Consider the following 12916-nt stretch of genomic DNA (forward strand, 5'->3'; position numbering starts at 1 on the left):
CTTTTAATTATGTTAATAAATGTTTTTCAAAATCTGTTGTTCAAAAGTTGTTGATGCTGTTAAGTAATAAGAAACTGACGATAAATAAAAAATAATCTATTTGCCGTCATGATTCGAAACAATGTTAAAAATGATACATCTTTTCAATATCTTTAAACCCCCACCCAAGTTCTTTCTTAGGCTCTGAACAGTGTTTCTCGAACTTTTTTAAGCATGCCTGATCCTTTTATGATAGTGAAAAATTACACGCCATAATGCTAGCAATCCCAACGGAGTTTCATGGCATGGAAGGTTATGGCTGTTGACGAGAGAATCCATAAATATCAAACTCGGACAATACACAGAGCAACAACTATTAGTTGGGGGTAAATCACGCCGAGCGCGAAATATTTTCTCAATAAACTTTGGATTCTGCGCCCCCTTCAGATGCTTTCACGCCCGCAGCTCGAGAACCACTGCACTGAAATGTATATATAATAGTACAAAGCTTACTGTCTTGGTCGCTGCATTCCGAGCAGTTTACTGCATAAATAGCTTTGATGTTGGGCGAAGCTTGTAGTTTTTCTGAAATTCGCCCCCTGCCCCCCTCGACCTTGGTCATAACCCCGACTTTATTTAAAATCCTAAATCTCGGCGACATGCTTGGCAAAAACTAAAATGACGGCAAAAACTAAAATGACGGGATTACCCTGACTCCAGTATACAAATATCTAATGCTCGAAACCTTAAAATTTCAGTTTTCGGCTTTCTTTTTTAGACATGCCCTTTCATCCATTATGGGTGATAGATATGATGAGCAGGGTTGTAACCAAGTCACATGGTTCCGAGTCACGAGTCAATCATACTTTTGTGGTTTTGACTCGAGTCGAGTCGAGTCATTTTCAATTCATCACAGACTCGAGTCCGAGTCCAAGTCACCGTTTAAAGGGTCAAGTCCGAGTCATGGTGTTATGACTCGAGTCGAGTCCAAGTCACAGTATTGAAGTCATGTTCAACTCATGTTTTCAATCCTGCTTGGGTGATATCGAATTCCCTGTTTGCGAAACATGCTCATTTTGTCCCTCTCAGAGTCTTGGCAAGTGTTTATTTAGGCAGATAACGGACAGGTCCTGGCCTCATTTACCGGTGCTAAAGATAACTTTACTAATCTTAGAACTTAAAATCAAATATCTCTCTTGTCAGTCTGATACATCACCAATACAAGCATTCAGTTTTTATTATGAACACATCGACGATAGCTCACGAATAGCTGATAGAGAACCAACGAATTCACGTCTACATACTATCTGATAGAGAACCAACAAATTCACGTCAAGATACTAGTTGATAGAGAATCAATAGATGCATGTTTATGTAGAGGTATTTACTAGGGATGGTGTGAACCTCTAAAAGGTTCAGGTTCGTGTGAACGCGAACCTTATTGAAAGGTTCTGTGTGAACGCGAACGTGAACCTCATGACGTCACGTGACGTCATATTGCTAATTCCAACCCTATATTTCAATGAAGTGATAGCCTATATTAATGTACACGATATACCCAGCGACGACTCGAGCCACATAATGGCACAATGCTGAAGTACATATTGACGTTTTAAACGTCGCTAAATGTATCAACTGAGGCAATCAAATGATATAATAATCCCATAAATCAATATTTTCCGTCGCTTCGCTAACAATTTCGACGAGGACTTGCCCGGCACTGTAAGCTTACGCCTTAACGGTCTAGGCCAGACCCGAAAATGTATTCGGCGTCTGAGTATTGCTACATGGATGTTGCGCAGAGTGTAAAACGGGTTTCTATACTTGCTACCACTATTACTCCATTAACAAGTTATACAACAATAGCCAACACCCTAATCGCACGGATTTGGTTTTTATGATACAGCAAACATGTGAAGACAAGATTGACCCCGTACGATACTAGATTTTTACATCAGAAAACGATATCGATTGAATAAGCATCATTCGCTATCTACATGTAGTGTATTTCGCTCTTGATATTGTGTGATTGCCGGTCAAGCTCACAGCAGAGAGTCACTAAATATTCACAAACGGAAAGCTGGATATTTCGAGCAAACTTTTGTTAGAAAGTAAGTAAAATTTTTGAAATTGTCCAGGTGTTGATCGTTTATGCTGCCAGTGCCATGCATAGAGCGGTTCGCAGTTGAAATGCAATAAATGTGAACCAAATAAGTTAAAATGAAGTGAAAATTGTAATATATATGAAAAAGGTTCACAGTGCAGAACCTACCAAGGTTCTGTTGTGAACGCGAACTTCAAAATTTCCGAGGTTCACACACAGAACGCGAACGTGAACCTCACGTTCACACCATCCCTAGTATTTACAACAGGCCAGCACGCTGTAAAAGCGTGCATGCAACTATGTGCATTGTGCAGTGACAACAGAACAGATACCTTTTGATCATAGTGTCCTATATGGTGTCGACACAAGCAAATCGCACGGTTCAATGAAATTGTATCACGTCACAGTTTCCATTTGGCTACAGGCAATTTGACGGTGATTTTTGACCGACTTGCCGAGCATCAAATTTGATAAAACGGGTATCAATCGAAAGCTGCCGCCGTACTGATTACGAAAATATAAATTTTATTCCGCTCGCGGCCCTGGAACCCCCACAATCAGCCTCTAATTTTTCATTGTTATGGAGATTGGCATTGGGACGCAACAATGCTGTCTGGCGAAACGACAGACGCAACAATACTGTCTGGCTCCCTTTTTCTCGAGCACCTGTCTCGTTTCGCTAGACAGCATTGTTGCGTCCCAATGCCAATCTCCATAACAATGAAAAATTAGAGGCTGATTGTGGGGGTTCCAGGGCCGCGAGCGGAATAAAATTTATATTTTCGTAATCAGTGCGGCGGCAGCTTTCGATTGATACCCGTTTTATCAAATTTGATGCTCGGCAAGTCGGTCAAAAATCACCGTCAAATTGCCTGTAGCCAAATGGAAACTGTGACGTGATACAATTTCATTGAACCGTGCGATTTGCTTGTGTCGACACCATATAGGACACTATGTTTTGATTATACTAAAGGTTTTCCCAATTGCATTACCGACTACATCGCAGTTACAGCATTGGAGAAATAATTGAACAATGGGGCTGTTCAAAAACATTTTTTCAAATTTTCTGGCTACTTCTTAAAATTGCTAGATTGCCTAAAAATCAAATTTGGCTCAATTCCAACCAGTAGAAAGCAATGCTATGAAAGAAAATTTTAGACTAATTACAAATAGAGATTTTCGAATTTTACCGGCTATCTCATGATATTGTTACATTGTGTAAAAATATGATTCATAGCAAATTTGACTCAATTCCAACTAGAAAAAGTGAAGTTATTAGAGTAGAATGTTTTGGATATGAAAAAATAGTCGGCTTACTACTATGTAATTATATTATATGAAAGACTTTCTCACTAAAATACTCCATTTATTTTCAAATCCAGAATATTCTCCTCTCAGATCATTGATTCCACTTTTTTCAAATTAAGCCAGATTCCGTGTTCCTTTTATGCAGCGTAACAATTTTATCATGTAACCAGTTATTTTAGAACAGCCATATTGTACAAACATCACACAACATTAGCCATTCATTTTTACTCACGTGCACAATGCACATACCTAACAAAACGTCAAATGGACGAAGGGCATTGTGTGTTTTCACAGACAGCAGATCAAATCAATGAGTTACACCTCAAAAATACTAATGTGGAAAGGAGATCCTCAAATATGTTAAAGCGGCATGGCCGTAGAATGAATCCACATCTACTGAATACACGTTCCACTAGTGCACTAGATGCAGGAATTGACAAGCATTTTTGAACCACACTGAAGAGCATTGAATACTCATTCTTTCTAGTCGCCCAAAAATGCAAAGAATCATCGCCTTCAAATCTACACATGAGCTTATCAGTCTCTTCACCATCTGAGTCATTTCATTGGCTCTAATTGAACTTTGATTCAATTGTTTGCTTGTATAATTGAAAAGTCTTGAGTACTTTAATTGCGGAGGATCTATTACCTCTTCATCACTGGACGATTTTGTACAATGCATTGCTACTATGTATCATTTTCTGTTGTTTTTACGGCGGCATATCTGATATATCAGACAAGTGCAACGAAAGCAGTGGTGACAAATAGCGATGTCGGCAGAATTCGTCGGATGCGTTGATCTAGCCATTATGATTCGCAAATTTCTTCATCTTCAAGTCATATAAAATAAGCCGAGTCAATGACTTGGGTCGAGTCATGCGTAATGACTCGAGTACAAGTCGAGTCAATCCAAATATTGACTCGAGTCGAGTCGAGTCATTTTCCCATTTCAAGAAAATGACTCGAGTCAAGTCGAGTCATAAAAAAATCGTGACTCGAGTCTGACTCGAGTCGAGTCATGACTCGAGTCATTACAACCCTGATGATGAGTCATATAGTGATCGCGAACACTGATTGACTTGTTTTACGGATTAAGAATTTGGAAACGTATCACGTAACAATTTGAAACACATACCGTATTATGTGCAATGTTACAATGGCAACAAAGATGGTTTGAACCAAACTATATGGAAAGAGTGATTTCTTGTGACTTTAATTGCTACTCACACTTTGCCACATTGCCTTAATTTTGAATCTGTATTACACATGCCAGGTACGTAGGCAGCATATAATCGTGGCGTATTAATGAACAGAGGCTTCAAAGTAAACGAATTTCCTGTTCAGTTGATAGAGCCTCTCAGCCTATGGTTTTAGTTATTCAAAAAGCAAGTTCTATGTTTTGAATTTCCATCAACCTTTCGCGGGCCACATTTGGCCCGCGGCCCGCACTTTGCCCAGGTCTGGTATAAGACAATGATGTGAATTTGGACTCGATTTTCTAATTTTAAGTCGAAGCATTCAAAAGTCAGACTATCCAATGATAAATCTTTATATATAGTAATGGTGAAGACAAACGAATATGTAAGCGGTTGGGTCCAGCCAACACTTCTGATACCGACATACTTTCGAAACTTATACTATCACAACACGCAGAACCCGGGAACGAAACTACCGCACTACCTTACCGGACAGCTTCAGAAGCACTACACGCACCGCACACAGAGGCGAAAGTTCAGGCATCGTTTCCTGCAGTTCAGAGGTCAACAGGAGGAGGTGAAATGGATTTAACTTAAAAAATTAAATATGGCATGACTCGACTTCAGTCACTATGCGTATTCACTCAACTTGTACTCGAATCATGGGACTCGAGATAAATCAGGCCACACACTGTCTATAATCCGTTTTAATAAACCTGTTTAGAGTAGAGGTGGTCAAAGTAGCAATCGTTGGTACTCATGTAGAAGTAGAAGTAGAAGTAAAGACGTCAATTCACACTCACGTACACGTAGAAGCAGCGCTTTCCGAGTAGAAAGAAACTATTCTACGCCTATTCTAGGCCTGCAATTCTAAAACAATATATCAGTGATTCTCAACCGGGTGCCGCGGCACACTAGTAATTAAATTGGACTGCTCCGGGGTGCCGCGGCTGAATATGGTTAACAAGGTCGATGTATAGCAAAATATAGGGGATCCAAATTCTGACTATGAAAGTCGGCGGTTATATTATTTTTATCCTCTCAAGACACAATGGTCAATGCGATGTAATGAACAGATAGGAGAAAGTCGCGACGATCAGGTATAAGGTCTCTCAATCTAGCATCCCCTCAGCCTAATGCTCGATGTAACGGTGTTCGCTCTTGATCTTTCATATTTTAAGCTTCCTCGCTTTTTTCACAACGTAGTACTACGTTTCGTTTCAGTCCTTAGTCAGGGTACTCTACATGCTAGGGTGCCACGAGGTACAAAATGTTGCGAACCACTGTAATATCCCCTCGACGATGAAGTGCAAGTACGCGAAACCTATACTTGAATACTTCGACAACGTAGAAGTACTTTTTTACTGACCATCTATGGTCAAGAGTGAGACAAATAAGCATTTTACGAATGCGAGGGATTCGATATCACCCGAGCAGAGTTGTAAAGAATGAGTTGAAGTCGATACTATGAATTGCATTCGGACTCGAGTCTCAACATTATGACTCGGACTCGACTTGGCTGACTTGGACTCGGACTTGACACGGTGATGAATTATAAATGACTCGACTTGACTCGAGTCAAAAGTGTACACGTAAAATTGACTTGTGACTCGGAACCTTGTGACTTGGTTACGGCCTTGGACCAAACTGTGTAATCCTATATATTCTGTAAATTGATTTATTATTTCTGTAATACCGGCTATCACTGAGGTACTATACATTCAGTAAACGTCTGTCAGTGACTTAATGCCTGACTTCAGCGATGATTAAGAGGATAAAACAATGTTATGGCATAAAAAGAGAATCTCTATCGCTTGAAGCTGATTAGTAACATGATCATATTATTCCATATATGACTTACATGTTATAGAGCCATTCATGGGTATAATGAGAAGCTTTGATGAGTGTCGTGACGGTGAAATTCATATGTATGTGAATATATCTTGAGCGTATCTGTTGGTCAGTATCTAACTAAGATCTTGACCATGCCGTGGGCCGCAATAAAACGCCTCGTGAACCACAAGTTTGAGGCCCTCGCTATATAGCTGGACAAGGTGCATGTCCGTGATGTGAAGTAAACAATAGATTAGGGCTGTTCATAAATAACTTTTTTTTCCGGATTCCAGCCATTCACTGATAGAATTGTCAGGTTACCCTAAAAAACGTTGCACACCAAATTTGGTCCAATTCTATCAAGTATAAGCATCCGCAGATCCAATTAAAATTTTTAATTTATTCGGGAAATTTTTTTTTAATGAAATTTTCTGTCAACGCCATGAAATTGTTGGGTTGTCTTCAAAGACGATGCAAAACAAATTTGACTAAATTCCAACTAGTCGAAGCGGAGTTATTTGAGGTTTTCCTTAATAATTCTCGGATTATCCTTGATTGGTGTGCAGCGTTTTTTAGGGTAACCTGACAATTTAATCAGTGAATGGCTGGAATCCGGGAAAAAAATATTTTTGAACAGCCCTACTGTGGAGTTATCCTGGAAAAGCCATATGTAGGCAGGCGCGTCAGTCATTGGTACAAGAGCTAAGCATCGAATCGCTGTTCCATCGCCATTGATCGATTAAAACTTAACAAAAATCTATACTATACAATCAACTGCCAGTATACAATTACTTGAACGTCTATTCGACAAGATAGCGTAACGGTTAAGCGTCCGGCTTCTTGATCGGTAGGTCGTGGGTTCGATTCCCGGCCGGGTCAGACCAAAGACCTGATTAGTAACACTGGTATCCATGGCTTGGCGCTCATGGATTACTGGGATAGCATGGAGGGGTGGTGCATGACTTAGAAAGCCGTAAAGGCTATATCTGCACTTCATTGTCCAGCGGCATATGCACAAATTGCACATCATGCACTCATGGTATGCATATGCGCAGATCGTGTGTATGTGTATCATGGGTCGGTGAATATGCCGCAAAAACATCAAGGACAAAAATAAACTACGTCCTATCCTGTCCTATCCTAGTATTTTGGCCCTCACATGGCTCGCTTGTCCCGTTCGTTTTTGGCCGCTATCAAAACCGCTGAGATCTATTGCTTTAAGCTTTCGTATCCGTTTCACACAGAACCGGCAGCGCCCGAAACTACCGCGCAACCCTATCGAACAGCGTCAGAAACATCGTACGCATCTCAAACCGAAGCGAAGATTCAGACGACATTTGCTCCAATCCCTTCGTCAACAGAAAAAGGTGAAATAGGTGTCTTATGAATGTATGCAGTGAGATTTCCTTGCGCCTGCAGGTGTCAAGGCCTGCATGACGTTTGCGCCTTATATGATCTCGGCCGCAACAGGTGATATTACAACCCACCGGCCACCATTCACAACCGTTAATCTCGATATGCATTCTACATGTGAAACTGTTTGAAGTTTCAAGGCACGCGAACTGTTATAATCAGCAGGATTAGGTTCTAATAAATCTATGGGCATGGGCATGTTGTGTTATGTTATGATGTGTTGTTATGTTGTGTTGTGTTGTTATGTTGTGTTATGCGGTCCGGCAAACGATGTTTCGTTTTTCCATGCCGTGTCATTTGCCAACAACATGTCTCTAGGTTTATTAGAACACGCGCATCACGATCGGCGAATGGCTCGCCCTTGACTCATCACTCATCCCCTGAAGCTTGATGCAGAACAGGCAAAGGCCATAAATTCTGCCATTGGTAAACATTTGTTGGATAATCCTGTTTGCGCGAGAAATTATCGAGACGACAGATTTCGTGCTGTCGGGAGACGCCGTTTAAACTATCATTCCGGTTCGAGTTTTATCAAAATATGCCATCCGAGTTTGTGCCTACAGAACGAGTTCGTGTGTCTTCTAAAAAGGTACATTAAGCCTAAGCACTCTCTTCGCCCCGACTATTCGAAATTTCATGCATGTGACGTCATATTTTGTGATACAATTGTTGATATACATTGTTCTTTCCGATTGTCTATTAGTAGATAACGGTTACCCCTAACGAGTGTCAGCCGAAAATATTAGGAATCATTTCAATATAAATATACCATTCAGCTCTAGAATTGTGTAGACTCAGTACACGTACCTACTGCTACAAATTTAACATACTATCGGACCACGTATGTTATCGTTTGTGATGAATATTATTTTCGTTAAAGACCTCGGAAATAGAATTACAACAACGCGCAGCGCAGCACCAACCACGCACGAGGTTAAAGGCCGATATGGGACAACGGCTAGATTAACTTATCCGACCACGATGTATGAAGACATAGGTGAGATTACAAAGTAGCAGAAATGTATCGCAATATGAGTACGTGTGTCATGCTGTATGGGACTTGTTTTATTTGTAATATACGATGTTTCGACTTATTATGCGGAGTATTGCGCTTACCGTGGTTCGAATCGTTTCTAAAAAATCGAAAATGTGCCGCTGCTACTAGACCTCATGACCACCATCTCAAGTCCGGATCCCGAATTCACATAACACCCGGTATAGATGTTCGTGTTGGAATAAAGTCTTGATAAAATAGTAGTGAGGGTATCTGGGTTATACGCAGACCAATCCCAGAAGGCCACGTCGGCTTAATTGCCACGCCTACATTGCCACATCATCTACCCATTGCCGCACCTATGGGACGCCCCTTGCCACATCATCCGCCCATTGCCACATCATCTGCTACGTCATCAGCCGCGGCCATTGCCACATCATCCGCCTATATAACGCCCATTGCCACATAATCATGATTATGTGTACTAAGCTGTTTTTTGAGAATAAGAATTCTCGCTACACTAATCGTTGAACTAGATTTCATAACGTCATCACAGAGGAATCAGCCAACTATCTTGCTCTAGGTTGTAGGCTCGATCCCTGTAGTCACCGCATTTCATACGACCCTTTTCATATCTTCTAACACTTTACTTAGTCTCATTGAAATAGCATTGTATAGTGTACGAGTTCATTTTATTTCGAAAAAATAGCATACATAAATTTCGAAAACTATGATGTCTATACAAGACTATATTCGCCGGATATTCTATTATGTGTATTTAGGACTTTGTATTTTCGCGGCTAATATGACCTCTCAGATAACACTCATCAACGTTGAACTAGGCGCGGGTTTTATGATAATATATTAAGATTTTACGCACATTTCGCACGATCAACACGAACACCTTCGCCGCGGGTACGCGATCCCCGACGTTATAATGATAGGGCCAAATTAGCCGCATGAAAGCGAGTCTAATGAATATAACGACAGACAACAAGTTAGTTGAAAAGTAAAACTAATCGTGACCGATGCAAGACGGATTGAAACAGCGCTTTCGCTCGATTCTTGTAGTGACCACATTTCATACGATTCAGTCCTTTTCATGTCACTAGAATAAGGGTGATTAAACCGACAGTGAAACGCAGCCGGCGTCTTATAACGTAATAATGTAAGCTGCGTCGGGTGCTGATATAATGTTAGGAGCGAATATAGTAGAAAGTCCAGTCTGGACACCTGTAAGCAGGTGCGCATACTACCGTAGTAAAACGCATAACAGAATTCACGCAAAAGTCGATATTGCTTTGTGACGATTTTGATGTTGTTCCATACCGATTGGGAAGATAGGACTCCTAATTTCTTAACTAACTACATAATCCCTAGTAACGTAGTCAGACGCATAACGGAATTTACGCAAAATCGGTATTGCTCTGCGATAATTTTAACCACTATGTTTCGATAATAACTTGCTTCCGAGAAATAGATAACATTCATTATACGTTAGATGATACTTTTCCTTTATATTCTATTATGTGTATTTAGGGCTAATGCGACATCACTATGTTGGCGACAGGCCTGATTTGAACACACTAATTTTGCAAATTAAACTTATCACCCACCACGAACACTCAATGAAGAGCACCCTGGAGCACCCACATAAATGCTCCACAATTCGTGACGTATAATATACTGAGCATATAATAAGCTGACAAAACTGATACTTGAGTACTCCGAAATGTACAAGTACTTTACCTTTACACGACGTTTTTGTAAAATGAATACTAATGGTACGCGAATGATCATAGACTAAGCTTGCTTTCAGAGTTGGAAACTAAATGCATATGAAAATTTAACTATGTTTTCCCCACACGCATCAAATGTAGGTCTACTCAAGTGTTTATGAGGCGGCTAATAGTTCGAAGGTTGTTGGTATGCAAGGACGTCACATAGAATTGTGGAGTTTTCTGTAAACTATAATCCAGTGATCTATTTTCAATCACTATACTTTTATTAATCTAAACTAAGTACTGTTAGTGAGCAAACCCTAGAAAAGTATCCTCTGATAAAAGCAGGAGTAATTCGTTATCAGTGAAATAAATAGATAGCGCGCAATATGAGCGGTGTTACGATGACTGACAAATACTTTGAATTAATGCATAGAAGTAGCGATTTCGAACTACGTAAAAAGTTACTCGAGTTCACGCATCTTCCATTTTCAAAAGTCAAATTACAACGTTTTTTGTAAAATGAATACTTATTTTATTAAAAATTAAAAAATAGAGAGAAGAGCGAAAAATCGTACGAATTTAAACTACTTATTCATGACATAATAATAACTACTTGTACACTTTTTCACATTTTATAACACTTTAGTAGTATTTAATAGTTTCAGTTTTAATTAAAATTCGGAATATAAAGTAATCAAAAAATTCGGTAACCTATTTCACGTAGGCTATGCATACAAATGAGGAGAGTTACATCAGCGCGTGTTAACTAGTTGTATTATGTAGCTTGCAATGCATGCAAGTTTCGAAACTTCCACACTGAGTCTTTTAAAGTAGATAGAAACGAAAAAAAGTAATCGAAAAAATTTACGAAGTTTGGATGCGGCATATTTAGGTTTTCTAAAAATTATTCATACCCATGACTCGAAATATTGTTAACTAACTTATGTTTTTGACATAGGATAAGCGTGAAGTGTACAAATTTCGATGTTGCGCAAACACCACAAACTTTGCTTGCTTTCAGAGCTGGTAACTAAATGCAAGACAGACTTATGTATTGCGAAACAAAATAAAACATTTGGGCGTCCCCGAATGAAATTTTACTTAAACTACTTATTCATGACATAATAATATTTCTACTTGTACACTTTTTCACATTTTATAACACTTTAAGTAGTACTTAACAGTTACAGTTTTAAATAAAATAAGGAATATAAATAAAATCGAAAAATTCGGTAACTAATTTCGCGTAGGCTATGCATACAAATGAGGAAAGTTACATCAACGCGTGTTAACTAGTTGTATCGAGTTATCGAATGATTTTTTCCTTACATCAAAACAACTAGAATGTGTAACTACATTAAAAACGTATCTAAATGAGCTCCAGGGCATTGTGATTATGCAGCATACCAAATTTCATCACACATTTCATGATGGAACAACTTTAAAACTAACGCAGTTCTATAGCAACTTTTGCCTAAATCTGTTTTCGGTAGCGTGTACAGATACATAGTCAGCTTTAATAACAGAATTACCATGCTAATATGTGACTCCTCACCTTGAAACTTGGTACGTAGTTGTAGGACATTGTGATTATGCAGCATACCAAATTTCCTCGCGCATTGCATAATGGAACAACTTTCAAACTAACGCGGCTCCACATCGACTTTTGGCGTGCATCTGTTTTGCGGGAGCGTATAGCACGTACCTATACATAGTCAACTAACGGAATTACCATGCTTAACATTGAATCCCAACTCTAAACTTGATACGTAGATGTAGGACATTATGGCAATGCACCATGCTAAATTTCATCACACATCTAATGATGGAACACCTTTAAAACTGACGCAGTCGAATACCGACTTTTACGCATATCTGTTTTGCGTGAACATAGCATATACCTATTAATAGTCAATTTTAATAGCAGAATTACCGTGTTAAACATTGAATTCCCACCTTGAAAGTTGGTACGCGGTTATAGGACATTATAAAAATGCACCATACCAAATCCCATCACACATTTCATGATGGAACAACTTTAAAACTAACGCGGCTCTACATCGACATTTTGCGTACATCTGTTTTGCGGGAGCGTATAGCACGTACCCATACATAGCCAACTTTAATAACGGAATTACCATGCTTAACATCGAATCCCAACTCTAAACTTGATACGTAGTTGTAGGGCATTATGGCAATGCACCATGCTAAATTTCATCACACATCTAATGATGGAACACCTTTGAAACTATCGCCGTCGAATACCGACTTTTACGCATATCTGTTTTTCGTGAACATAGCATATACCCATACATAGTCAATTTTAATAACAGAATTAGCATGCTAAACATTAGATTCTCACCTT

At 39.4% G+C, this 12916-nt stretch overlaps 2 protein-coding genes across 19 annotated transcripts in view; both read left to right on the forward strand.

Annotated features, from left to right (window-relative positions):
- The window catches only part of LOC145453991 (uncharacterized), an 88401-nt gene that overhangs the window by 54049 nt on the left and 21436 nt on the right, over window positions 1-12916 (forward strand). For 8 of the 11 annotated variants that reach the window (XM_080331957.1, XM_080331951.1, XM_080331955.1 and 5 more), the window contains 3 exons: window positions 5045-5164; window positions 7665-7787; window positions 8714-8830. The exons of 1 other annotated variant lie outside the window; for it this stretch is intronic. In XM_080331957.1, coding sequence (XP_080188083.1) covers window positions 5045-5164; window positions 7665-7787; window positions 8714-8830 — 360 coding nt within the window. The remainder of the gene's footprint in view (window positions 1-5044; window positions 5165-7664; window positions 7788-8713; window positions 8831-12916) is intronic. 2 more of the 11 variants (XM_080331954.1, XM_080331961.1) reach the window with 2 other exon arrangements.
- Window positions 1-12916, forward strand: part of LOC145453993 (uncharacterized) — a 91468-nt gene that overhangs the window by 9662 nt on the left and 68890 nt on the right. The gene's annotated exons all lie outside the window — the stretch shown is intronic.

This window comes from Botryllus schlosseri, chromosome 13 (assembly GCF_051294905.1).
Source record: "Botryllus schlosseri isolate E-star chromosome 13, Bs_hap1, whole genome shotgun sequence".
Taxonomy (NCBI): domain Eukaryota; kingdom Metazoa; phylum Chordata; class Ascidiacea; order Stolidobranchia; family Styelidae; genus Botryllus; species Botryllus schlosseri.